Source organism: Stigmatopora argus, chromosome 22, assembly GCF_051989625.1.
Source record: "Stigmatopora argus isolate UIUO_Sarg chromosome 22, RoL_Sarg_1.0, whole genome shotgun sequence".
Lineage (NCBI taxonomy): Eukaryota > Metazoa > Chordata > Actinopteri > Syngnathiformes > Syngnathidae > Stigmatopora > Stigmatopora argus.
In genome coordinates, this window is record NC_135408.1 from 12,609,909 (window position 1) to 12,636,801 (window position 26,893).

The following is a 26,893-nucleotide window of genomic DNA, read 5'->3' on the forward strand; positions in this document are numbered from 1 at the left end:
CCAATCAAAGAAGAGGGTTTTTTGGGGGGCTGTGGACCAAGTTTACAAACGCACCTGCTGATTCTATCAAAAAAAGAAAAAGAACGAGCAATTGATTTGTCACTTTAAAGAGCACTTAACCCTCCTGTTAGGTTTGTTCTTCAAGCCAAAAGTTCGACTTTAAAGTGGAACAAAGTCTTCTTAGCACTTATTGACCAGAAAAAGAAAAACAAAATGTATTGCTTTTCCTTTTAGTGCCTCAATTAATCCAGATCAGCATCTGAATCCTCCCCCAAAAACATGAAAATCTTCTCTACAACACACGTGAATATGAATGTCGCAGAGGTTTTATCCCTCTGTCTTGTTTTTTTTGTTTTTGTTTCAAAAGAATGCTGTGCCATTTGTGAATAGAAAGAGAACTATTGAACATATATGAAAAGAGGATTTAAAAAAAAAAAGAAAGAAAAAAATAGCTATTTAAAATTATTTTTTATTTTTCTTCTGGCATTTTTTTGCTCTATTTATTTTCTGGTATTAGAATCTTCTTTGTAGGAGGGAGGGGCAACTTTTAAAAAGAAATAAAACGTGTATTTTTCCGTAGCGCGAGAAGCCTATTTTCTTCCTTTTTGTACAATTTGGATGTTTGGAGCGAGACTTTGACAAGCAATATGATGATGTCCTTCCTCTGTGACTGTATATCTGCATGCATCTTTTTGTGTTGCCTTAACCATGGCTGCCGACCCTCCCCTCCTTCTCCCCCTTTTACCGCCGGCGTCCCACAGGGTCCGGCCCAGTGCAGTCCAATAAAAGCAGTGCTTTCTGTGTATACACCGCATCATGTTCAATTTATTTCCGATAAAAATATTCTAATCTTTAACACAATAGCTGTCAACGACTGATGGGGGGAAAAAAAGCAACAACAGTCTTCCAAAAAATGCTTTTCCATTGAGCGCAAAGTAGCTTTAGCGTTAGCATTAGCACTTACTCTGTGTATACTTCCCATCATGTTAAATTTATTTCGTATAAAAATATTCTAGTGTTTAACTCAATAGCTGTCAACGACGGATGGTAAAAAAGCAACAAAAATCTTTCAAAAGATGCTTTTCCATTGAGCGTGAAGTAGCTTTAGCATTAGCACTTTCAAGCACTGAAACAGACTTGAGCCCATGATCAAGACTAAAAAAACAAAATTGCATTTTCGGTACGGAAATGTATTATTTTAGTCCTTTTTAGTGAAATGTAGCTGTTAAAAGGTACATTTTAAACTTGTTCCATTCATTGGAACTGTCAATGAATCTTTGTTCATACTGCACATGCTCATGAAGTGCATCATTTAGACCGCAAGTGACAAAAACACTCAAACTTAACGTAACATTTGCCCTTCTTTGCAGTTGTTCCAGGATGAGTGTGTGTTCTTTGTCATGTTTTGAGTTGTTTGATCTCAGCGGGACGGCTCGGCGTCACCGTGGTGACTCAGTCAGCCGATGAGGCCTGCTTCCAATCAAGCCCCTCTCAAACTTCACTCGCCAACACATCGGAACGCAAATGTTTTATTCCGCCGATTAAACATACAGATAAGGAGCACTTGGAAGCGCGGCATAAACAAGGCTGTCTAGACATTTGTGTTGGCGTGCTTAAAAATAGACCAGAGGCCCAAAAAAAAGTGTTCTGCCGGAGTGAGAAGAGTCGCCGTTATTCCGTCCCATGGTCCAATCCAAATGTCCCTTGTTGACTTCCATGAAAATAAATTATTTTTCCTTCATTTGCGTTCCCAAAAACTGAGAGGAAGCGTAAAGTGCAAAGCTATAGTTTCAAAGTCTTCAGTGGATTTGACGCCACATTCCGATGACAAACGACGCCATACTTGGCAGTGGCTGCGTTTACGTGGGAAAATGTAAATACTTGGAATCAGAATCAAAATATACCACTTCCTAATCGGATCAACATTTTTTAGTGTCCGTGAAAACGTCATTTTAATCCCGACTCCGATGGGACTAACGAAACTTTGTCCACGTCAACGTAGCCCCTTTTTTTTTAACCATGGTTTCTAGTAGCGCTGCCATCTTTGTTTCTAGGGTGGCGTCCGGATGAGCTAATCCAACCTGTAGATCCAAGCCAATCGTCGTCCTTCAGGCGCTAAATCTTCGGGCGTTTTTTCGCTTGCGAGACTCGCGGTATCTGAGCAGCAGTCCCAAGGCCACGGCCGCCGAGAAGACTGCCACGGCCACGCCCACCACGTAGTTGGCTTTCTTGCGCCCACCCCGGCACATCTCCCGCGTTACCCTCTCCATGTTGACGGGTGGAAGGCCCTGGCGGAGGAGGCAGGTGGCGGCCCCGATGTCCGGCACCACCACGGCCGAGCGCCGTAGCAGACGCAGCAGCTCCGGGTTTTGGCAGCAACTGAGGGGATTGTCGCCCACGTAGAGCGTCTTCAGCGAGCGTTCCAGCGGTGCCATGGCGGCGCCCTCCAGGGTGACCAGGCTGTTGTTCTGCAGCTTGAGCGTCTCCACGGACGACTCTCGGCTCAACGCGGGGAGGCCGGTCAGGCGATTGGTGGACAGGTCCAGCAGTTTTAGGCCGCGCAGCGACGACACGTCGGCGTTCAACCTGGACATGTTGTTGTCCCTGAGGAGTAGCTGGGCCAGGGAGCCCTCCAGACCCACCAGGGAGTCTGGGTGCATGGATAGGCCGGGGTTGAGGGACAGGTCCAGCAAGCCGAGAGGGCTGTCGGCGAAGGCGCCGCCGGGCAAACGCTTCAGGTTGTTCCGGGAAAGGTAGAGAAACTTCAGCTTGGGGACAGAAGAGAAGAAGACGCAACCGGTGGGATGGTCCTCCGGTTCCGTCTCCCGGCCGCACGCTCGCAGGTTGTTCTCCTCCAGCCTCAGGAGGTTTAGACTCGGGAGTCTCCGAAAAGTGGCCGGCGCCAGGGTGCCCAGGGCGTTGCCTTGGAGGAAGAGCTCCTCCAAGGCCGGCAGGGCGCCCTCCCGGATAGAAAGTCCCCGCAAGGAGTTGAAGCCCAGGTCGACAATCCTCGCCGCGGGAAGGAGGTCTTGGTCGGGGATGGAAAGCCAAGTGACGCAGTTGTTGCTCACGTTCAGCACCTCCAGCGAACTGGTGGCGCGCAGGAAGGACGGCGGTAAGGCGGCCAGCTGGTTGTGGCTCAGATCCAAGTGTCTCAGGTGCTTCAAGGCCACCTGGGGCTTTGTCTTTGTTTCCGCCGAGTCGGACCCGTCCGTTCCCCGCAGGCGGTTGCGGGACAGGTTGAGGTGGCGGATGGCGTTGTTGGCGGGCAGGAGCGGGAAGCGCGGCAGTTTGTTCTCGCTCAGGTCCAGGAGGGCCAGGCGGTAAGGCCGCTCCGATCCGCTGCTACGGAAGAGCTCCAGGCTGTTCCGGCTCAGGTTCAACGCGCTCAGGCGGCTCAGGTTGAAGTCGGTGATGCAGGCGATGGAGTTGACGGACAAGTCCAGCTCGCTCAGGCCGTCCAGGGAATCGAAGGCGCCGTCTTCGATCTCCATGATCACGTTGTCGCGGAGGCTGATCCTCCTCAGGGACTGGGCCCCGCCGAAGGTGTTTCGGCCGATCTTGGTGATGCCGTTGCCGCTCAGCGACAGCTCCTCCAGCGACGGCGAGTCGGCCAGGAAAAAGTCCGACATCCCCGTGTACAGGCCGTTGCTCGAGAGGTCCAGAGACCGCAGGGCCGAAAGCCTTCCCATCGGGATCTTGGCCCGGGCGAACTCGTCCAGGCGGTTCCCGGACAGATCCAGCGCCTCCAACTCCTTCATGGCCTCCAAGAGCCCCGGCTGAATGAAGCGGATCTGGTTGGAGCGCAGGTCCAGGCGCCAAAGGTCCGTGCGGTCGGCCAGGGTGCGGCGGCTCAGATTTTGCAGACGGTTGTGCGAGAGGTCCAGCGCTTGGACGCCGGACGGGAGGTCCGCGGGGGCGCCGGTCAGGCTCAGATCCCTGCAGACCGCGCTGGCGCCCACCTGCCGACGCAGACAAACAGAGTCGGTCGGTGTCGGTGGAGGATCAGTTGGAGGAAACACCAAGGCGTGTTCGCGACGATCGTTTTTCATTCACGGTATTAGAGGAGCTTTACAAACGTTCGGCGCTCCAACCAAAACTTCAATTGTCGGTAAATCTGTCGTTTGGCTGTTTCCACAAATAACACCGAGCGGAGTACGGCCGCCCAGATCTTTGCCAGAAATCCTGAGGGAAATTCCCGTCAGAAGTTCCAGCCAAAGAAAGCCTTTTATGACCTTGGCCTAAAAAAAAGCATCTGTCGGTAACGTTCTGACCTTTGGCACCATATCGGATATATATTAGGCCTCTCGCGTTCGTAATTGGAAACATGTGGTCCGAGGACCCCCGTCGGCCCCCGTCGGCCCCCTCCGGTCCGAAAGCAGCCCGTAAAACTGTCTCCATTTCCAATTCCTGGCTAAGACCTTTCAGATTCTCGGCATACTTGCGGTTCTGATCGAGTAGTAGTAGTTCTTACTTTGATTGGGCTAGTTCAAAACGAAAGGGACGTCCGATACGTGCTTGGGAATCGGCTTTTTGGATCAAATAGCTCATCGTAATGGCCCGCCCTCGGTCACGGGTCGTTCGCCCCATGCGAACTTTCCATTCACCTCTGACTCGCCTGCGAATCGATTCATGACGCCTTACCAAAGATCTTTTGGAGAATTTCCTGAGAACGTTGATAAAACAGGAAGAGCGTCAATTGGCGCTCCCAGTTCGTCACCCGTTACGACACCGTTGCGCATGTAAAGACTGGACCTGAAAGCTGGGCCAGAAAGTCAAACGCGGTTCAGCGGGAGGATCTCCAAAGTCAAGTCAGATAAAGCAACTTTGCAACTCACTTCATCTCCGTCGCCACGTGCGATCCCTCTAAATAAACCCACCCCTGGCTGGCTATTTATTTATATACGAAAAGGCAAGGAATGCACTCGGGCTGAAGCAACACCAGAAAGGGAGTAGTTGTTACTTACGACGCGGCACGAAGAGGGACGGCGGGGAGGACGGGTCGCCGACGCCGCCGAACAGGCCAGGATCGGGAAGAGCAGAAGGAAGGTGGCCATTTTGCCGTGGGACCGGGACGTCATCCTTTGGACGGGAGAAGGATGCGTGCTGGAAGAAGCCGTGGCGCTTACTTTGCGAAGGGAGCCAAGAGGAAGTAGACCTGGACCGACTGACCTAGGACTGCGAACAACAGGGGCTTTTTTCAAAAACTGGTTCGACGGAAAGCCGCTGAGTGTGATGTAAAACGAACCAAAAAGCATTGTGATGTCACCTGAGAACTACAAAACATACAGTCTCCTATATTAAACGCAAGAAGCCGGAGTATCTGTCAGGTCTCAAGTTGTCATCGCGGCCAGATCAAAGAGCGTCAATTCTGCACAGGAGTCTTGGCCAGATGTCAAAAATGTCAAACTTGAGTCCCAATCCAGTCCCAATTCTCCAGCTGTAGTCAAAAGTGAATCTGACGTTAACAAGAGTTGAACAAGTTCTTGTCAAGACTAGTCAAGAGACTTTCAATTGAAGTACAGGTCAAATTCCAAATCTGTCCTGCTAAAGTTTTGAAGTTGAAAGCAGGGCCTCCGTGCTTTTAGAACTGGATGCCATGACGTATTTCAGGCCATCGAGGGCCGGTCAAATCTGGGACCTGCTTTCCAAGTCAACTTTCAGCACTCCCCGGAGGCATGGGAAAGTCGAGCACTACCGGCAATCAACTCGGACTACAGCTAGATACTCTCTTGTTTTGGGTGTTGTTTATCAGCGATTAGTTGGCAATATTTTGGATTTTGGGCACGTACCTGACTCCCAGGCGACGACAAGTCTTTACGACGTGTCCCGGCCGTGTAGATTTGACATTCTTAGCCCCCGGCGAGCGCGACCCGCCTTCCCAACCGGATCGAGGGTGACCGCTAGAATCCCCGTCGCTTCTCTCGGCCGACTCGTTGCTCCTCGACTGGACTGGACTGGACTGGACTCGGACTGCGTGTTCCAGCATCCTGTGAGAACATCCTGCAGGGCCCCCTCCTCCTTCCCTTCCCTTCGCTGACCCCCTCCGCCCGCCTCCACCCGCCTAGCGCTCGTTCTTCTAAGGGAAATGCCTTAAAAGGGGGTTTGGCAGTCCGATTGGATCCCTCATTTCAAGGAGACACATGTTTATGCCTTCCGCAAATACATAGCCCCGATTCATCAAAACCTGTCGTAACCCCCTTTTCTCCGTTATCGCGGGAAGGAATTTCGGGCATTCCGGCCAGAGTTGAAAGGATACATCTGCTTTTGCTTTGCAAGAAAAACATGCTCTTTATATTATAATTTTATGACCTTTGGAACACTCATTGAGGGATGTTTATGAGTCCCACATCCTTCTAACTTATTGATTGTCCTATGACTCTTTGATGGTTAATGCCACATGTTTCACAGTTTCGTGCGAAAAGGGATCCTCAGACTTATGAAGGCGATAACTTCATTGAAAATGTCATTTTGGACTTGTTACCTTTCCACTTTATCCAGCAAACGACACCTTGACAACACATGCAGACGGAGCAAGGCTCTGTACAGAACAATAATGGACAACATGTTTCAAAATTCACCATCGCTCACTTCGCCACTTGCCCTGTAATGGGTTAAAGTTGATGAGGGCCAACTGTTGAATACCTGTCCACTGTCCCCGAAAGGGTTCAAATTTTGAAGCCATTGTGGCTCTTTCTCCGCTAGAGGGCAGTAATGAGCATTAAGCAGGCCTAGAGAGTAGCGCTATCATGTTTACTCCCACCCCGCCCCTCGCTCCTCTCTGCTCGGGACAATTTAGGGTGTGTTTTCGTATTCGGGATCCTACGGACAGTCTGCCAGCTGTTTAAAAACTCTCAATACCGTCCAGCTAACTACCCGAGTGACGCTGTTGCCTCCTGCGGTGAGTCACTGCGCATCATTTAGCTTGGACAACTAATGTGCCGTTACGGGTCTAAAACCTCCATTCAAATGATTGTCAGGTTGAGAGCTCAGAACTAAGCTAGCATGCTAGCTAGAGAGGAGGCTAGCTAGCTAGCAACTAGCTAGCCTCCTGTCCGTTAGCTCTAGCAAACGTAGTTTAGCACGCGTGATTCGTCTTTCGAAAAGAACAGTACAGAGGATGTATTTGAAAATGGGTTTCGCCGTCTGTTTTCCCCCTCATTATATACATAAAAATAAGAAACAAGTCCCAGGATGACTTGTCATGTTATCTCACAAATAATACGGAACTATGTTGACGCCACAGTTTGGTATAAAGTATTTGTGCTTAAATCATAAGGAGGTGGTGGCAGTTGGCGAAGCCTTCAACGTGAGGTTCTTTAGGCATCACAAACAAATATCCGCCAAAAAAAAAAACAATCTTGTGTTTTGTATTGGGGTGCGGCAGTTTGTTCACCATCCAGGAAATATATTTTAGTGGGCGTGACCATCATCCAAATTCATAAAAACACATTGCACGTTATTGCATCTTTGACTGAATTCTACAAAACGCTGGTGTTTGGAAACATTATTGGACATTTAAGCAGCATTTTACTCGTATCTCATTCATGGAAGTGTATTGACAAACTAAGTCATCTTTTTGCTCTGAGTATTATTTTGAATCATTTGTGTGGCATTTTATATTCCCAGCTGTCTTGAGATGTCGTTTGCCAGAAAGTTCATCGGAGGCCTAATTAATGTCATCGGGTAAGAGACTCATCTAAAAGCAAAATATGCAGTGGTTTTTAAAATTGTTATTATTTTGTTTTCTTGCAGCAACATCGATCCAGCCCAATTTATTCCCTCAGAACCTGTGAGTGACCGAAATGATGTTTTTAATTCCTTGTTAGCACAGTCTAAAGATCATATTTGTAACGTTATGGTTCCAGCCGGCCCCTCGCAGACCCCTCGCCTATGCGGAGCAGCACGAGAGCGATGAAGAGAAACAGTTCCGCAGAGTTTTCCAGCAACTCGCCGGAGATGTGAGCGTCACACACATTGACATTGAGGATTTAATTGCTTTGTTGCTTTTTTTATTTTTATTTTTTGAATTTTTTTATAACCAGTCACTGTTTTGACCCCACCACAGGACATGGAAGTTAGCCCAACGGAACTCATGAACATCCTAAACAAAATCATTGGAAAACGTGAGTTATTTTGTCAGACACCCCTTTTTTTAAAAACATTTCATTCTACTGCCATGTTTATTCTAAATCAGACCTTAAATTATAATATAATCAAAGACTTTTGTGTGTTTCAGATGGTGATCTGAAGACCGATGGTTTCTCTATTGAGTCTTGTAGAAGCATGGTGGCAGTCATGGACGTATCCTTTTATAAAAACAAAAAATACTAAAGGGATTCTAGTTGCAACACGGGTAGTGAAATGAGTGAGTTTGATGCATTTAGAGGCGTAAATGAGCTTTCACCAGATTAGCGTCGACCGATGTGTGAAGTCGGACTTTCCGCAGCGGCTTCTTGTAAAATGAACAAGTAAAACCAAGTGTGATGTGAATGGGATGTGTATGCTGACTGAGATGGACCAACATTCACCTTAGGCAAACACGACAGGGAACATTCGACTTGAGCTCAATGAATATTTGTGACCTTAATGGTGTTTCAGAGCGACAGCACCGGAAAACTGGGCTTCCACGAGTTCAAATACCTCTGGAATAATATCAAGAAATGGCAGGCAAGTAAGGCGGATTTACCGCGTTTGTTCAACATGGGCGTTTCCTTTTTGCGCCGTTGCGTTCCTGTGGTGAGTGTTCATCGTTACCAGTGAGTCACAGCAGAGAAGCCTGTTGTTGTAAAAACAACCTGCTGCGATAGTACTGTGTAACAAAGCGCCAGTATTTTTGGAATTGCAAGGTGGTCAAAAAAACAGAGTGCTTTCATTTTTTGATTTAGCGAGGGAATCATTATTCCAGCAAGGGAAATTCCAGCAAGTTTGTGGGGAAAAAAAGTTGTGCTAAAAAAGTTGGGCTAAACGAAACAATAAAGGCACACTGCCAGCATTCAAATGAGTCCCTGTGATGTCATGACATCATTCTTATTTACTCTCACACAGCTCTAAAATAGCTTGCCTTAGGGAAACAAACGTTTTGGAGGGTGAGGTCTATTGTGCAACGTTCCACGATGACATCCTGCTTGAAAGTTTTTAAAAAGGTCGCCCTTTTCAATAATCCGCTCAATTCTCATATTGGGTTTTAGTTCTACTTATTTTCAATGCTTTTTAACTGCTCTTACTATGCTGTGCTGAGCTGAAATGGGCTATACTATGTTTCATACCCGAATAATCTCACATTCCGCCTTGTTTTTGTTGATTTAGGGAGTGTACAAGTCCTATGATGCAGACGGTTCAGGTGTTATTGGGGCAGATGAGCTGCCCAATGCTTTCAGAGCTGCTGGTGAGTGTTTTTTATGTCTGCCATTTTACGGTTTAAATGTCATCTCTAATAATCCATTATTTATAGAGATGTACGGGTAAAAATGGAGGCTGAATGTGGAAATGTTTGAAAATGAAAGCTGGAATAAGCGCTGTTGAAATGGTTGTCTGCAGGCTTTCCTCTCAGTGAAGAGATGTTCCAGATGATCATTCGCAGGTATAGCGACGAGAGCGGCAATATTGATTTCGACAACTACATCGGCTGTCTCGTCAGGCTGGATGCCATGTGCCGTGAGTTTCAAAAAGGGGGGCATACTGTTCAGTTTCTCATATCCACTCACTCGGAGACTGAAATAAATGGCAATGATCTTGTGCAGGGGCCTTTAAAACGTTGGATAAGGACAACAACGGGACCATCAAAGTCAACGTTCAGGAGGTAATCCCATCATTGTCTTATTTGTTGGACATCCATAGAAAAGTGCTGCCCAAATCCAGATCTGATTTTGAAATGCTTTTCTGTGTTCTGTCTTTCAGTGGCTTCAATTGACCATGTACTCTTGAGCCTGCTCGGTCGGACTCGTTTTGTTTGGAGGTTCCTTCAACCCCCCTATTTTGTCAACAACAACTCCCTCCCCTCTTTACTCATTACACTGACCCTCTGCAAATGTTGTTTTCAAAGCAGTACCTGTTACAGGATTGCCAACTGTGCCATATTACTTGTAGGGCAGAAACAATGCTGTATCAACCCAGGAAAGCACAATCGTTCGCTGACAATTGTACGCATTAGGCCAGGGATGGCCAAACCGGTCCTCGAGGGCCGCTGTGGGTGCAGGTTTTTGTTCCAACCGATCCAGCACAGACATTTTGACCAATGAGATTTCTGAAGAAAACAAGAAGCACCTGACTGCAATCTACTGATTGCACTTGTAGGACACCCGATTGGTGAAAAGGTGTCATCTTGATGGGTTGGAATGAAAACCCGCACCCACTGCGGCCCTTTGTGGAATAGTTTGGACACCCCTGCATTAGGCCAACGTGATCGACTGAATCCTGAAAGCATGAGGTTTGCGCAAATGTGAAAATAGGAGTCCCAACCATAAACCGCTTCTAAAGTGGGCTCAGTCAAATGCATTAGTGGTGAGAAACATTTCTAGTCAATTTGCCCAACGCACTTAGATCCCTGGATCACGCTTTAGAAGTTAAAACATTTCATTAACAGAGGTTTAATTGCCCCCCAAAATGTTATCTTTTCATCATTTTTAGTTTGACATTATATCAAAGATAGCATTGTCACGTTAGCCTGCAAATGCTATCTTTGATTTAAAAAAAGATCACATAGTAAACTATCGTTAACCATTTTATATATTGACAATGTCGCTATTTTATATATACTTATTGTATGATAAATAATTTGGCCAAAGCAACTTTTGTTTTTCAGGCTGCCAGGGAACATAGCATGAATGCACAGTCGGAGACGATGTTGCGTTTAGACAAGCTCATAGCATTGTCATTTTATCTTTGGTATTAATTACTGCAAGGTGCCCATCTTTTAAAATTTACTCTTAGTTATCACAATGAGTGTGTTATTTAGATACGCCTGCACAAACATAACGTGTGAATTTTGGAACTATATAGCAGCAGCTGTGTATGCCACTAATGCATGCAGCCAGCCAATAATGGATGTGCCTTTTTCCATGTTTTTGTCAATCAATCTAGCGACAACCACTTCAAGTGCTCAATGAAATACAAACGTGTGCGCTGAGCTTGAAATAAAAGTGTTACATGTGTTTTGTTTTGGTGAATTGAAGAATGATGAACAGTACTTTAACGCAGAACAAGTCAGCTTAATTTTATCATTGAGAAAGAAAAAAAAGTGAAACGATTGAATGAGGGTAAAGATACGGCTTGACAACTTATATGCATATATTACAAAATGTTGGGCCAGCTCAAATATTTCATCTTTGCATCTGAGAACAAGTGTAGAGTAAATGTTATGACATTTTCCCCTGTCGCAATTTCTCCCGCTGTCATTCACCTCGGAAGAACCAAACTTCAAAATAAGAGCAGGAGTAGAATTTATTTTTTACAAATTGAAACACGCTTACTTTTCAAATATTTCCAATTTTACTATTTGGTAAATGGGGGCAGCAGGCGTCTCAGCATATTGTAATTTGTTTCATATTAGCACATTATTGCTTAAAAAATAGATTCAATTGAAAGACTAACGTTATCCACCACCGGACACCGTTTCTGGCTGGGATTTTTTTCGCTAGCTTTACACCAGCTAGCGTGATGACAGTGACGTTTATATGAATACTTAAAAAAACCAAATATAGATTTGGGGACTTTCAGGTGAGTCTATCATTATCTGTTTACGTATTTGGAAGTCGAATCGCTGTTCACGAGGCGACATGGGTCAATACTGCCCTTTATTAGCCTAGCACCAGTGTTACTGTTAGCCATCGCTGTATGGCTGCAAAGAAAACGAGCTGAGCTCGTATCATTGCTCCCTTATAGCTAATACTAGCAAACAAGGTCTCCCGACTTTCTAATATAACCGTAAGTAATATGTCTGTGGAGTGTATGAAACGAGTATAACATAAGCCACGAGGTGAGGAGAAATGAACATAGTGCATCATTAGCCTCTAGCCTCAGTCAAAGTTAGCATTTAGCCACCGCTGCATTGAGAACTAGCCAAGCTGAAAGAGAGTCGACATGTCCAAATCTCCACATAAAGCCAATATTTATGAAAACGTATGCTGACTGTGAAATGGGGATCGGGTGTGTGTTATATACGTGTCCTAGTCCATGAATTGCACCCATGTAAACTGTATTAAATCAGGTGCATTGTTCTTTCGCTGTGCGTGGGCAAGGTTAAAACGCAATAAATACGGTTTGCAATGCAAATATTTGGTTAAATGTCATTCAGAAACATGCAATATACACGTGCCATGGTTCTCATGTGCAGGGCGTGTGTGTTTTTCCTAACCTTGAGCGCATGTAGTAGTCATTTGAACAGGGGGGTTTGGTTATCTATTTTCATTTCTAGTGATGACAAAAAACAAGTAGTATACGTATAAAATGGTCAACCTTTTGACAGGCTCATCTGAAAGTTGGAGCTGAACGGCGAGTGAGTACCCAGCAGCTGAAGAGTCACTGAGGCTGTTTTGTGGAGCATGTCTTCAACATTATTCTTCAATCAAGACAATGTTATGCGCTTCAAAAAAAGGAAAGCCCGATTTACTTTCAGTGAGGTTCACATACTTTTGGATCAAGTGAGGAAACATCGTTCAGTGATTGTAGGTAGGTGTCCTCTTGTCTTCCCATTGTGATTGTGTTATACTTTGTATGGAGCAGCTGATGAAGCAAAACGTAAACATTGATGATCAGTCGTTCAGGCAGATTGAGGTGGGCATTGTTCATGATGTGTAGATTGAGGAACTAATGGTTAATATTCTTATATTTTAGAAATGAGACTTATTATTTCTATGTCATAACCATGAGAATTCAGTGTTATTTTCTTTTCTTTTAAACTGTTATATACATCAAATGGGTTTCACAATCTCCGACGTCAAGCGAATTATTTGGACTCTTTAATACCCTCTGCGGGTCGCATCCAAGTACTACACTCTCGCTTTACTCTTACCGCATTTGCTAGTGACCAATTTAGGAAGGGGGAGGAAACTTGCAAATGTTGCTGGTACAGAAGGCCCACCGGCGGGCCAACATGTTTTGGGTAGAAATAAATGAATCCAAATATTAAGTTAACATTGAAATGGACTGTTAAGCCTCATTATGAGCCATTTATTAACAATACCTCAACATGGTCCTAATAGTAATTCAGCGGATGTCAGCTGTTCTGGTACAGTGACATGATCCTATATAGTTTTCATGTATGTTATTTTCTATTTTATTTGTTTGTAACTGTAAGGAAAATTCAACCGCGGTGTCGGAACCGACGTGAAGAAGCGCACATGGGCTGAGATCACGGCTCGGGTCAACGAGATCGGCGAGTGCCAACGCGAAGTCATCGAGGTCGTTAAGAAATGGTCGGACCTGAAGTGTGACACCAAGCGCAAAGTCGGCGCCATGCGCTCGGGCAAAGTGCAGAGTCGGGCCTTCAACTCCCGTTTTTCCAAAGACCTCACGCATACGGAGAAAATAGTGCTTCAGATTTTGGAGATGGACCAGGAAGACCACGCCAGCGGCGACTTGGGCCCCCTTTGCGACGACGACGACGTGGAAGAACTGGACGAGGACGACATGGCGGGAATGCAAAGTTCGCCCAACGGCGCCGACGACTTGTCCGTGCCTCCGTCCACGTCCTACACTTCCGGTGGATTTGCGCAATCGGGTAGGAAAGCCATGTTATGACATCACTTACCTAATAAGGAGTGCTAACAACGTCATGAGGAAGCCAGGATACAAAAATATTACCATGTTCATTCATATGTAGAAAAGGAAATGGGGTGTTTTTCTCCCCCCAATGTATGAAAGCAGATGATTTCCACGGAATGCACATTTATAAAGATGTTGTCTGTTCTTTTTAAAGGAATATTCTAATGAAAATGAGTTCAAATTTGACGCGTTTGGAATTTTGGAAAGCAAGTCTTCATTTGGGGACGATGAACCTTTCCTGGCATACTTCATTTTTCCGTCAGTTAACAGACGTTGCACTTTAACAGACGGCTTTGTGGTTTGTCGATGGACAATTAGGCAAATGACCCCTTTTGTAAAAGTTTCTTTTTTTGCAGGGGACTCGTCGCAAGCGGCATTTGATATGCAGTTTGAAATCCCGGCTTCAGAGGGTGAGTTGTCATCAATTTACAGGAAAAGTGGTGCACGTTTTTTGACTGTATTTTGACTTTGAAATGGTGACAATGCTTCTCAATATTTGGAAATGGTTTGCGACTCTCTCTCCCCATCCAAAAGGCGTTCAAATGCTTTTTCCCCCCCCCGGACAGATTGGGACGAGGAGCGTCCGGAAGACGCCCCGCCGTCGAGTCGCGGCGGCAAAGTCGGAGGAAACAACGGTCTCCCGAAAGAAGAGCGAGCCCCCGCTTCGTCGGGTTCCCTCCCGCTCAGCGGCGGCGGCGGCGGTGGGGCGGCCGACGTAAGGGAGAGCGTCCTCCAAAACGCCTCGCTCAGCCTGCACGAACAGCACGCCACCAACGTCCTGCTGGAAACGGTTTCCCGCTCGCTGGAGCTGCTGTCCGAGTCGGTGCAGCAGCTGGCCGAGACGCAGCAGGAGTTTGTGCGCGAGTCCCTGCAGCTCCAACGGGAAACGGTGCAGGTCCTCCGAGACTTTACGGGCGGCGCCATCACCCTCATGCACGACAAACTCAACGGACGGCCGGCCTTATAGCGTCGCCGCCGCCGGCGACGGCTTTCTTGGCTTCCTTTTGGATTTTACACTGGCTTCCGGACGGACGGACGGACGGACGGACGGAGGACGTCGTCGGAAAGATGCCGCTACGGCCGGAGAACGTAGTGTACGGTGAGACGGCCCGTCCAACATTGGTTCCATTTCTTTAGTTTTCTTTTAATGTTATTTTTTTGCTACTGAGAGAGGAAATGCCGGTGTGGTGGCGTCGTTAAGCATGTACCACTTTTTAAAGCCTTGTTTTATCGCTGACCTTGAAGAATGGCTTCTTGAATTTGAAATGTCTTCTCTGTCTTCTTCTCTCGCTTTGTTCGTTGGTGTCCGTGTATAGACAATTTCACTCATACTGTAACATTGAGTAGTTTTCACCACCTGACCATTATATGGTCCCTATATCTTAAACATGGTTTTTACCACCTATACTGCGTTATATGTTAGAATGTCCAAATACGAGACCTTTTTGTCTTTCTTTTGACGTTAATAAACGAGTAAAACGTTGGTTCTTTTTCTTCTTCTTCTAAGCGCTATCCATTTAAATTTGGGCCTTATTTTTTCCTCGGTTACTTTTTTCGTGGAATAGTTAGATTTTTGGAGCTTCTGCTTTGATCCAGATGTCCTAGCTAGGTGGTAGGGAATCCGCTAGAGGGCGTGGTGGTGTTACCAGAAGACATGGGCTTAGTCCAAATTGGACTCAAAGTGTTCACTTATTCCAATTCTTAAACCGGAAGATTGACCGTGTCGGACATTTGCCATTGTGTTTTTTTTGTTTTTTGTTTTTAGCAAATCGGGGTGGGGAAAAGTCCATCCTAACGCACCCTTGGACCTTAGGATTTTTTTTATGACTCCATTTTAATTGTGTCATCTTTCCTGACTTTGCCTAGGAGCAAATCGGCAATCCGTCGTCCATTTGTCGGAAGTGCTGGAGTCAGGAGCAATGTTTGAGGCCGCTTAAATAGGACAGTCAAGCTTTCAAGACAATTTGTGCTGGCGTCACGTGGCACCATTCCAAAGGAAAACAAAAGCACCAGCTGTAGTCTGCCCCCCTGAAGAAGGTTGGCCACTATTATGGTTAATTAGTAGGTCAGCACAATCCTTTTCGGGCCATTTATCCCCATTTAGAGTCTTAAGTCAACACTTTTGTCTCATGGACTGAATTTCAAGTTCAAGCGGCGTTTTTTTTCTCCTTTTTTTACATATGGTCATTTTTCAGACACTGCTCTATTTTTTCCCCGTATAGCATGATATGAAATACCTTGCTTATTTTCACAGAGCGCGTTCAGTTAAAGGACTCAACGTTCGATGTTTTGAAATGCGCCAAGAATTTCGTCGTTTGAGAGGCTCATTGTGGAAACAATGAAAAGGGAGATGGTTGAAAGCGCGTTTGCTTCGCGGAGTTAAACAGCTGCCGCCAGTTCAGAAAGAGCGCCGGTTCCAAACGGGATGGACCACATCGCCGGCCGGGGCCGTTTAGCGTCTCACTTGGGGGCCTTAACAGGCAGCTGTATTCACTCCAGAAAGGCCCCTCTTTTTTGGGAGGGGGTGGGGGGCTTAGTCCAGAAGCCTCCAACGCTAGACTTAATCCTCGGCGAAAACATCTTCTCTGAGTGCTTGCAATACAGCCTCTCTTCCACTGTTTCCCAATCCGGAATATCGACACAAACACAAGAATGAATAGAATGGAATGGGCACCACAGCAAATGATTTTGCTGAAAACTCCATCATTCTTTGAGGCTGAAAGAACTTGTTGACATCTGGCCAAAAAAGAGTCTGATTTAGGGGTACACGGTATAAAGGGGTGGGGCGTAGAGACGTCTATCGATCTGTCCTTCTGCGACTTTCCTCCTCCATTCTATTGCTAACGTTGACCCCTGTGCCCGCTTGAGTTTTTACGCCGGCCCTCCTTTCATCTCCCATCTGTCGCAGAAGCTGCTGTAAGAGTGTCTGGCTTCTGGGTTGGGAGGAGGGGGGTCCAGGAAAGGTGGGATGAGGCCCTGCTGGGGGGGGTGCTCTTGTCTCCAAAGACTAATTATGCATCTGCTGCTTGTAGTCAAACTGTTAGTCACTTCCACAGTTATATCAGGAATGGCTAGCGAGCTAGCTAGGTCGCTAGCAGGACCCGCCCGCCCGCCCAAGACACCCAAAGCTCTCCGCTAATTGTCTGGTCGTCAAGGCGGCGAGCGACAGTGGGCCCGCTGACTTTTCCCCCGAGAGCCGGCGTGGGTCGGGTTTGCCGCGGCACCCCCTTTCCCTCGGCGTGTCCTCGGGGACAATCTTCTCAAGCTGCTCCGGGGGGAGGACAGATGCCGGCCGGCCGACCGGCCTCCCAAACGGGAGGTCCGGGGGGACCGACCGCCGGACTTCTTCCCATGCCCCGCTCGTGTCACGCTCCTCGCCAGTAAATACAGAGGGGCCGCATTATCCATCTGCTCGGCCCCTGACCTACACTTATGCATCGGGGGCCGCCGCCGCGTACCGTTTGAAAAAAAAATCTCGGATGACGTATGCCCGTGTCATTCCCGAATTTCTGGACATTTTTTTTTGGCTTGGCCATTGGCAAAATACGCCCCGCCACGGATTGGCCAGCCGCCGAGTCAGGCCGCCCGTCGTTAGCTGGGCCGGGCTGCGGCACCCCCGTGACTGGTGAGGATAAGCGGTTGAGAAAATGAAGGAAGGAATTGTTGAAATACGCATGGGTTCATCTCGCAGATCAAAGGTCATTTTGTTACCGTATGATGAGTTAGCATAACGACAGTTGCCAATCGACGTGATTGCTAACTGTTTTAGAAGTAAATGTTGGCCAGGCTAAAGTCATTGGTCAAGAAAATTCCAAAATACGATCACATTCATTCAGAGGCGCACCATGAAAAGTTTGGATGCAAAATCCAAAGCAAAGCCTTGCGGAATGTCAACACGCTTCCAGGCGTGTTTAACCTCCGCCGCGACAGGTGCCGCCTAACGGGGTTCTCCCTGGAAAATTGGATCTGCTGTGTGTGTGTGTGTTGGGGGAAGGGTGCGTGGAGGGCGGGGACGCTCCGGGGAAACAATAGCGGGCTTTGGCGCCGCACACGACCCGCCATGTGCCGTTGATTATCATACAGCTGTTGCCTTGAGGGCCAGACAAAGGCAACGTGATACGCACACACACACACACACACACACACACACACACACACACACACACACTCTTAGAGGCCCCCCGAATAGCCCCTGGCCTCACAATAATATGCAGTTGAGGGACCTAGCGCCGCCCCCCCACCAGCGCTTTTGTCTCCCCACACGCGCCTGAGCAATTATGAAAAAAAAGGAAAGCCATGTGCTATTTCTTCTGATCTTTGTTTTGTACACATGAAGAATATATTTGTTTTTTTAAGTAAAGAACGGTGCTTGATTTATTTGCCCTTTGTTTAGTAGTACGTTTAAAAAAAGGGAATTCTCTGCTTGATTTCTGATGTTTTGTTTGATATAGTATACAGTAATGAGCGTGTTTGAGCATAAATGAGTTTGCCAACGTCTAAATAAGGACTCACTTGCTATGAAATAGAAATAGAATTATTGTAGTTTGTAGTTGATCATCGCCCATCTGGTGAATGCAAACACAATTTGCATTAGCTTCTTATTCCATTGAAGGTCCGTAGAAAAGAAGCGGAGTCCAGATGTACGCTAGTAAATCCGCAGGCCGCTCCCCTGGGGGTCTTCTGCGGCTCCTCCCCCTTCCAGCGTGACGCGTGCGGTGGCGTGCTATAAAAGCGCTCTTTATGCAGCACAATCCAAAACAAAAGTAGAGCGCCCAGGGAGAATCACATTAGAGAAAGCGCAAAGGAGGCCAAAGTGCATTTTTCTCGGTCATTTGCCCTTTTTGTTTTGGGAAAGTTGGAATTACGTACACGACCGATGACGGCTTGGATTTAAATTTGGAAACAAAGTTGGAGGAGAAATGGCCCGCTTCCACCTGAGATATCTTTCGGCTTTGGCCTTGGTGCACGTGGTAAGTGGACCGACTTCTGGATCACGTGGAAGGAAATAGATGGAGCCGCCTATTTTTGTTTTGACCTCACGCTGTTCTCTCATTGAAGGTGTTCTCATCGGGAGTGTTTGAGCTGAAAATCAACTCCTTCCACACGGCGCAGCGCATTTGCAGGAGGCGCAGGGACTGCCACATCTTTTTCCGAATCTGCCTCAAGCACCCCGAAGACGTCATCTCGGCCGAGCCGCCGTGCACCTTCGGGACGGGCCAGACCGACGTGATCAGGGCCGACCACACCTCCATCTCCGGCAGCGCCCCCATCCGGGTGCCTTTCCACTTCAAATGGCCGGTAAGTAAACGTAACGCAACGCCGTGGTAAACATGGATGGCGAGCGTCCGGATTGGAGGCCTGACATCCCGCTCATGTTTCAGGGAACATTTTCACTGATCATCGAGGCCTGGAACGCCGAATCTCCCACGGAATACACGGGTGGGTCCCCGGCCTGAAAGGCTCGCTCGTCACTTTGTCGGTCGGTCGGTCGGTCCCGCGCTTGGTCTGAAATCCTGGCCCGTGTCTAGTTTCAGACAACCAAAACAACCTGGTGAACCGCCTGGCCACGAGGAGGAGGCTGGCCATCGGGGAGGACTGGTCCCAGGACGTGCATTTCGGCGAGCAGAGCGAGCTGCGCTACTCTTACCACGTCTTCTGCGACCAGTACTACTTGGGAGACGCCTGCGCCGAGTACTGCAGGCCCCGGGACGACAAGCTGGGCCACTACACCTGCGACGAGGAGGGCAACCGCGTCTGCCTGGAGGGCTGGAAGGGGAACTACTGCTCCGAACGTAAGTCCTCCTCGTTTATGGACCGCTCCGGGTCTGGCGCTCTCGTGATACCTTAGTAGGTGTAAAAACAAAGTCAACGTGGCTCCACTTTGTCCAGGATCCACCTGGGATCGAACCCACGACCCCAAAAGTGTTCTGAATATTAAGCTATTCTACTCGTGTTTTTGACTCCCAACACGCTTTTTTATTTATATATTTATTAGCCTACTCATGACCTATCTATTTATGTCTAAAATGCCTTTCCTATTTCTGCATCCTCACCCTCGTTGCTACTGTGACAACGAAATTTCCCGAATATGGGATGAATAAAGTTATCCAATCCAATTTACGCACGCACGCACGCACGCGCACCGCACCACATGACAACTTGGACACATTAGAACGGGGGTGGGGAAAGCAGACGTGGGTGGCCGCTGGGTTTTGTTTTTCGAGCGCTGCAGCAGCAGAGTTGAAGCAGCGGGGGTTGCTTGCGCCACTCAAACGAGCAGCACCTGATTGCAATCCACTGATTGCACTTGCAGGACACTAATATTGTGGAAGGCGTTTCTCTTTTTCGAGCTTGGAACCAAAGTTCTTTAGTTAGTTAGTTAGTTAGTTTGCAGCAGAAAGAGACAAAAAGTGTGCGGTATTCAGAAACTGCTGGTTAAAAATAGGCGGTCTCGACACGCAGGAGATCCCTTTTCACGCGCTTTAGAGATAACAAAAAAAGAAGAAAGGCGTGCCGGCCTGCCTGCCTGCCAGCTGCTTGGATTAATGCTTAACTAATAGAGAAGGGGGCTGGGGTCAGAGGGGGGATGGCGAGGTAGGGGAGGGGGGGCGGTCCATACATGTGCTCGTAAGACGTACGCAAAGGCCTTTTGTGTAACGGCGCCCCCTTTGTCTCCTCCCTCCCTCCCTCCCTCCCTCCCTCCCCTTAGCCATCTGCTCGGCGGACTGCAGCGAGCGCCACGGCTACTGCGAGGCCCCCGGGGGCTGCAAATGCCGCATGGGTTGGCAGGGCCCCTCCTGCGGCGAGTGCGTGCGTTACCCGGGCTGCCTCCACGGCACCTGCGCTCAGCCGTGGCAGTGCAACTGTCAGGAGGGCTGGGGGGGCCTCTTCTGCGACCAGGACCTCAACTACTGCACCAACCACAAGCCCTGCGCCCACGGCGCCACCTGCGCCAACACCGGCCAGGGTAGCTACACGTGCACGTGCCGACCCGGCTACGGCGGAACCGACTGCGAGCTGGAGACCAACGAGTGCGACAGCAACCCTTGCAAAAATGGCGGCAGCTGCAATGTAAGTTGGCCAAAAAAAAACAAAAAACAGTCATGTTAAGGATACTATCAAAATAGAAGTCTGGTCTAAAATATTCTCCGAAAAAGCCAAATGTTTTCTGGCCAGTTACTGACTGAATGGACTCTTTGCAGGACCTGGAAAACGACTATTCGTGCACCTGCCCGCAAGGATTCTACGGCAAAAACTGCGAAATCATTGCCATGACGTGCGCCGACGGCCCCTGCTTCAACGGCGGCACCTGCGTGGAGACCACCACGGGGGGTTACACCTGCCGATGCCCCCCCAGCTACACGGGCTCCAACTGCGAGAAGAAGCTGGATCGTTGCAGCAATCGGCCCTGCTTAAACGGTACGTTGGCGACGTCTTGTGGCTGAACAGTAAACTGTTTCCCTCCCCCGGAAAAGAGGTCGATTGCACTTGTTTAAGTTCACCCACCCCGAGGCCTTGTTGCTTTTCTCCCAAACGGTAGCTAACCCTTGAAAAAAGTTGTACTCACTATAGCCATCAAGCTAGCCCCGAAGCTAATGCATGAGTTTTGAGTCATTTACGAATGAATGAAAATCCCAGCACACGTTCCAGACGAGTTTGGATGAGTTTAGGAAGCTAATTCTCCTCTCTCTCCCCCCCAACTCAGGCGGAGAGTGTCTGGACCTGGGCCACAGCGTCCTCTGCCGCTGTCGGGGCGGCTTCGCCGGCGCCAACTGCCAAGTGAACGTGGACGACTGCGCCTCCAACCCCTGCCAGAACGCCGGCACCTGCCAGGACGGCGTGGACGACTACGTCTGCTCCTGCACCCTGGGCTACGGCGGCAAGAACTGCAGCGTGCGCTCGGACGCGTGCGGCGAGCGCCCCTGTCAGAACGGCGGCACTTGCTTCACTCACTTCAGCGGACCCGTGTGCCAGTGCCCCAAGGGCTTCATGGGCCCCAGTTGCGAGTTCACGCTGCAGCCCAGCTTCAAGCCGGCCTCCCGCCAGGCCTCGCGGCCCTCCTCGGCCGCCGTGGCCGTCTCCTGCCTCCTGGCCGTGCTGGCGCTGGCGCTGGTGGCCGCCATCGTCCTGCTCAGGCGGCGCGGGAGGCCGCGGGGGAGGAAGCAGCTGCGCGACGCCGCCGTCTACAACGACCTGGAGACGGCCGGCCACCCGGGGGCCGGCGACAGGGACGCCTTCCTCGGCGCCTGCGGGGCCGGCGGTCTCTTCAAGATCAGCAACGGCGCGGCCCGTCTCAGTTTCGCCCCGCTCTCCGACGGGAGGTACGGGCGCGGTCCCGCCGAGACCCGGGCGGGCTTCCCGTGGAGGGACCCCACGGGCCCCAATGCCATCGGTGGCTGCAGGTGAACGCGTCGGCGCTCCTCTCGGGTTTGCGTACACCAGGTGGAAAAAAAACCCACCCGTCAGACCAGTGTACGCGGCAAATCTATGTCACACTCGAGACCCAAAGAGACAGCTTATATATATTCAAAAAGAAAAAAAAACATATTTTGTAGGACCTACAAGTCAGACCAAAAACAGGAAATTGGACGGCTGCAGAAAGTTTGCCCATTGTTTTGATGTCGTTGTCCTTTTTTTTAAATTTTGGGGCAGATTTGTTTTTGTTGTTTTGCTTTTCAATCTTCCTTTGCTCATTTTTTCCTTATTGTGCGCACCATCATTATTTTATTATTTATTTATTTGAAAACCAATGTCTATGGCTGGGCTTTGATTGTCACAGAAATATATTTATACGATGCTGAATGAATACAGAGGTTTTGTTTTTGGTTGTTTTATGGGGAATGGACGTTCATGTCCCAAAGTTGTCGATGGCAGGAAAATATATCGGCTGCCGTAAACATTGTCAAAAACGTTTCCCCGTCACGTGCCATTGTTTGTGTTCATGCCAAAGTTCTTTTGTGATATTTTGTCTTTTCATTATTTAAGTTGATCATAATGCAGGATTTTTTATACAATAAATATCTTGTACATAACCAGATTCAGTGGAAAAACTCGCAACATGGCCACTAGGGGGGGGGGGGCTAATTTCGGTTTTGGCTCATCAGAATCAAACTATTGATTATGACGAGGAAGCAATGCTACACAAAGTAACACATAATTATTCATAGTCTTGTTTTTATAGTGCGAGTCCGTACTTTGCCCGTGGTTGTTTTGTTTACAATACAGGAACATTGTACACCCTAAAATTCAAATATTGTGGAATGTAAAAAAAGAGCAATTCCTCTGTAGACATTAGCTCATGAGGAATATGAACTCCAACGTAATTAGATGAGGCAAAGTCCTGATAGTTTATCAACAATGACGTGATGTAGCAGCCCCTTTTTCCCCCCCTCGAGCATAGTTTTGCAAGTCCGGTGCTTATCTCAAGTCAACATTTGACTTCGAAAGGCGCTTTTAAAATACTCGAGACAAGTGGTCGTGCTAAACAATTATTGTAAAGATGTCACCATAATGGCCTATGTATATACATAAGGTGAGGAGAGCGCTTTATTTTTTGGGGGGCGGTCGTCGCCTCCCAGCGTCAGACGCCAAACCAGTCGGACCAGTCTGGAGCAAACATGGCGGCCGAGCGGACTGGGATGGAGGAAGAAGACGTCGTTGGCGATGCTGGCGATTTTGGCGATTTTGGCGATGTTGGTGACTATGCCCCGAAGAGGCACGCCCGGGTAACCGTCAAGTACAACCGGAAAGAACTGCAGAGAAGACTCGACGTGGAGAAGTGGATTGATGAGCGCCTCGTTCTTCTCTACGCTGGTCAGGTCGGTCCCACAAAAAAACCCGCATACAACTTGTCATATTATCTTTTAGTTGTTTTTAACTCAATGCCTTAGTTGTCCTTGTATACAAGTGCAATGAGATTTAAAACTTCACCGTAGCGTGCACACATGAAGAAGTAGTAGTCATCAAAAGATTGACATAGTACAATAACAATGGAGTGAGGTAAAAATAAAATACAATTTAAAATGAGCAAAGTGATAGCACTACTTTGTTTGTCCCCATTAGGCGAATGCTAACAATAACAATCAGATTGGAAACAGCTGTTGACGGTCATTTTCAGGACATTTTTTGGAATTTTGGGTCACGCGAGACAATTCTGTCTTCAAGTTCAGCCTGGATGTTTACTTTTTAATCATTCTTCAAAATGTATAAATGCATTTTTGAAACGATGTCAATGGGTTCAAAACAGAAATGCACACATCACGATCATCATTCTTTCCACCTGTTTCAAAGTTTAATTTTGTTTTATTTCACTCGTTGCCGTGGACACGATAGACGGCCACTTCACGCAAACTTTAGACGAGCCAATAAGGGAATATGGCCACCTGTCCAGGGTTTGTCCAATATTTTCTGGTCTTATCTCCCGCTCCATCGAGTCGTAAACAAAATGTAGGTGGGCATGTTGGCCGGCTGTCCTTACAAGGCGCTCCAATTTTCCCACTTGTTTCCTTAAACGGAGGCCTGAAATGATGAGGTAAACAAGCGAGAAGAGGCAAAGGCAAAGAGGTGACTTCTTTGAACATCTTCACGGCGGTTTTGATGGGCGGCCATCCTGGAGGGAGGAACCTTTTCTAGAGGGACAGCGTGACCAATAGATGTGAGCCGTCCGTCCTTTCTCGGGCAAACAAAGAGCCCATCCACCAAAATACAAAGACAATTTGTTCAGCAGGCAGGCCACAAACCATTTTAGTATTCAAGCCCACAGCTTGCGCTAATTTTCCAATGTTTGCGCAGAGAAAAGCATTTCTTTTGGGGTGATGGAGCCCACCAAGGGTATCAAAAAGGGGGACTTTTTGGAGGAGTTTCAAATTTCGCTCACTTTTCTTCATGGCTGCAAATGCCGTGGCTTTTTCTCTTCTGCAAATTTGAGTAGATCCATCTTCATCTATGATGGACATCCCACAAAATTCCTTTTCTGACCTCAGTGACCTTTGACCTAATTCCCCGAGAACGCCACCCATCGCCTCTTTCCTTCCATATTACAAAACACATTCTGCTCCCTTGACTCTATTATTGAGTGGAGGCAACAACAACAAAAAACAAGTTTGAGCCCAAAATGTAAGCACGTCATTGGTTTCATACTGCAAACATATGTTGTAATGGCTGTTATTTTTCCGAAATGTTCACTTGAACAGAAACATCCATCCAGACTCATCAGGAGTGGATAATTGTGTCATCTTTTGATCACAATGTGACCTTTGGTTTATTTATTTTGTGATGACAGGAGCAAGATATGCCAGAAGATGTGATGATTGACCAATTGATTGACCTACCCGATGATGTGGAACGAGTTAAAAAACTACAGGTACATTAAACTGGATTAAAAATAGCATTGATCCAGGATTTCTGATTTTAAACCAGTGTTGTGGCATATTATTGTGTCGATTTATCACATGATTCAGGCTCTACAATGAAAAAAAATGACACAGGAAAATAACACAAGATGTGGCTTTTCTTTCGATATTTTCCGCCCCTTATGATATTTTGCTCTATTTGGTCCTGTTTCCGCAGGAGCTTTTTCAAACCTGCAATAACGAGACGGAGGTAATGTTTTTCTTCCAAAAGTCTTTTTTTTAAAGAACTCTGGGAACTTTTTGCGCGTCTTCAAATCCAGTTGAAATGAAAAGCGATATTTGACGTGTGTGTGTGTGTGTGTGTGTGTGTGTGTGTGTGTGTGTGTGTGATTCCCAAGAGCTTCATCGAGGAGCTGGTGGAGAAGCTTCGGGGAGTCCATAAAGAGGAGGAGCTGGCCACCGAAGGCGTGGAGCACCCGCTCATCACTCACGGCCACCATCGCAGTCACGAACCGTACCACTTTGACAACCCGCATCACGGCCGAAGTCACCACCAGACACTTTGACAAATTGAGCCTCCATCACTCAAAGTATACTTGACCCACCTACCCACCCACCCACCGAGACACTATGCCGTTAACACTTGAGTTTTGAATGACGGCTGACTGGCAATAACAATTGAATGAGATGAAAATGACATTTAAAATGATGATCTTTTTTTTGTTAAATGAAGCACAATAACGTCGAAGCATTTTGGGATACGCAACCAATCAATGATCCCCACAGTTAAACTCCAATTTAAAGCCTGTAACCGTCCACTAACAGATTGACAGCAGACATATTTTCCATAACAGATTCCTAATCCTATAATGGATTTTCAAGTGACTAAATGCATGCTATTAAATTGAGTATTAGATCCTATCCTATAATATCAATACCATGTTATATCCATATGAATCCAGACTGATCCTTATCTTACGTTGACACATAAATGCTAATAAAGTAAGCTATTGCACTTTTTGGGTTTCCTGTTGCAGTATTTTTTTTCCAGCAAGTTAAAAAACTTTCTTTTGCGTCGCTTTTCTTTTCGTCTTCGATCATTCACGTGCGTTTGAAATGTGTCAAAGAAATTTGCAACAATGAAAGGAAAAGAGAAATTCATACCAAAATACACACCGTCAAAGCGGTTTATTAGAGGTCAAGTTCCCTCATGTACACTAGGTGGCAGAAACGAGACTATCCATCGTGTTAGCGGTGTGTAAACTTTTAGGTTTGTTGCATTGCTTCATTGAATTATTTTTGAAAAATGACACACTTCAGCTACTTGACTTTGTGCTGACATGTAGACACAACAAAATGCAACCGACTGACATTTCAAGTGGCACCACAGGCGTGCCGTGGCTTGGGTATTTGTTCTCCCCAAAATGGCAAGAAGTCAAGCGTTCATTCATTTTTTTCTGGAATGTGTCTTCCTAAATTGTTCTGCCAAAGAAGCAAAAGTTGGAATTTGGACCCAGGGCCACAGTCAGGGCCATTTTAGGACAGGAGGCAAAAGTAGCATGTACCGTGCGTGTATCCCTACGTTGGTATGGTTCTCTTTCAAATAAGATAAGGCAGCCAAAGCGGCACCTTCCAAAAGCTAAAAGCTTTCTGTGGTGATTTGGAGGGTGGCTGATGTGCTGTGCCAGGATTTGTCCTGGTGCAATTGCACCTGTTTTAAATGGGGCCCATCCCAGGACACCCGCGTCCTCCTAATCCCAAAGCGTTGATAAACATAC

At 47.4% G+C, this 26,893-nt stretch overlaps 5 protein-coding genes across 8 annotated transcripts; 4 read left to right on the plus strand and 1 right to left on the minus strand.

Annotated features, from left to right (window-relative positions):
* Positions 1-1,101: 1,101 nt before the first annotated feature.
* On the minus strand, positions 1,102-5,952 carry lrrc32 (leucine rich repeat containing 32). 3 transcript variants are annotated; one of them, XM_077591487.1, is made up of 4 exons: positions 5,793-5,952; positions 5,270-5,440; positions 4,968-5,178; positions 1,102-3,962 (listed from the first exon to the last, which is right to left on the minus strand). In XM_077591487.1, exons 3-4 carry the CDS (start codon positions 5,079-5,081, stop codon positions 2,109-2,111), a joined length of 1,968 nt encoding a protein of 655 aa, XP_077447613.1. In that variant the 5' UTR covers positions 5,082-5,178; positions 5,270-5,440; positions 5,793-5,952; the 3' UTR covers positions 1,102-2,108. The 3 variants fall into 3 exon arrangements, with proteins under 3 accessions (XP_077447613.1, XP_077447614.1, XP_077447615.1); XM_077591488.1 differs by lacking the exon at positions 5,270-5,440; XM_077591489.1 differs by lacking the exon at positions 5,793-5,952 and having other exon boundaries at positions 5,249-5,296.
* A 782-nt stretch (positions 5,953-6,734) lies between these two features.
* Positions 6,735-11,153, plus strand: LOC144068449 (calpain small subunit 1-like). The gene is made up of 12 exons (XM_077593003.1): positions 6,735-6,901; positions 7,630-7,686; positions 7,756-7,792; positions 7,869-7,961; positions 8,069-8,126; positions 8,240-8,304; positions 8,602-8,674; positions 9,314-9,388; positions 9,541-9,657; positions 9,744-9,802; positions 9,901-10,153; positions 10,396-11,153. Exons 2-11 carry the CDS (start codon positions 7,640-7,642, stop codon positions 9,925-9,927), a joined length of 651 nt encoding a protein of 216 aa, XP_077449129.1. The 5' UTR covers positions 6,735-6,901; positions 7,630-7,639; the 3' UTR covers positions 9,928-10,153; positions 10,396-11,153.
* A 256-nt stretch (positions 11,154-11,409) lies between these two features.
* LOC144068050 (uncharacterized) lies at positions 11,410-15,247 on the plus strand. Of its 2 annotated transcripts, none has more exons than XM_077592244.1 (5): positions 11,410-11,718; positions 12,467-12,669; positions 13,298-13,720; positions 14,121-14,174; positions 14,331-15,247. In XM_077592244.1, the coding sequence occupies exons 2-5, from the start codon at positions 12,543-12,545 to the stop codon at positions 14,729-14,731; spliced, it is 1,005 nt and encodes a 334-aa protein (XP_077448370.1). In that variant the 5' UTR covers positions 11,410-11,718; positions 12,467-12,542; the 3' UTR covers positions 14,732-15,247. The 2 variants fall into 2 exon arrangements, with proteins under 2 accessions (XP_077448370.1, XP_077448371.1); XM_077592245.1 differs by lacking the exon at positions 11,410-11,718 and adding an exon at positions 11,760-11,925.
* Positions 15,248-18,538: 3,291 nt separating this feature from the next.
* On the plus strand, positions 18,539-22,801 carry dlb (deltaB). The gene is made up of 7 exons (XM_077592243.1): positions 18,539-18,734; positions 18,823-19,062; positions 19,146-19,203; positions 19,293-19,556; positions 20,474-20,835; positions 20,967-21,183; positions 21,470-22,801. The coding sequence occupies exons 1-7, from the start codon at positions 18,684-18,686 to the stop codon at positions 22,168-22,170; spliced, it is 1,893 nt and encodes a 630-aa protein (XP_077448369.1). The 5' UTR covers positions 18,539-18,683; the 3' UTR covers positions 22,171-22,801.
* A 272-nt stretch (positions 22,802-23,073) lies between these two features.
* On the plus strand, positions 23,074-26,133 carry LOC144068051 (protein phosphatase 1 regulatory subunit 14A-like). The gene is made up of 4 exons (XM_077592246.1): positions 23,074-23,582; positions 25,046-25,126; positions 25,333-25,365; positions 25,514-26,133. The coding sequence occupies exons 1-4, from the start codon at positions 23,382-23,384 to the stop codon at positions 25,679-25,681; spliced, it is 483 nt and encodes a 160-aa protein (XP_077448372.1). The 5' UTR covers positions 23,074-23,381; the 3' UTR covers positions 25,682-26,133.
* Positions 26,134-26,893: the final 760 nt, after the last annotated feature.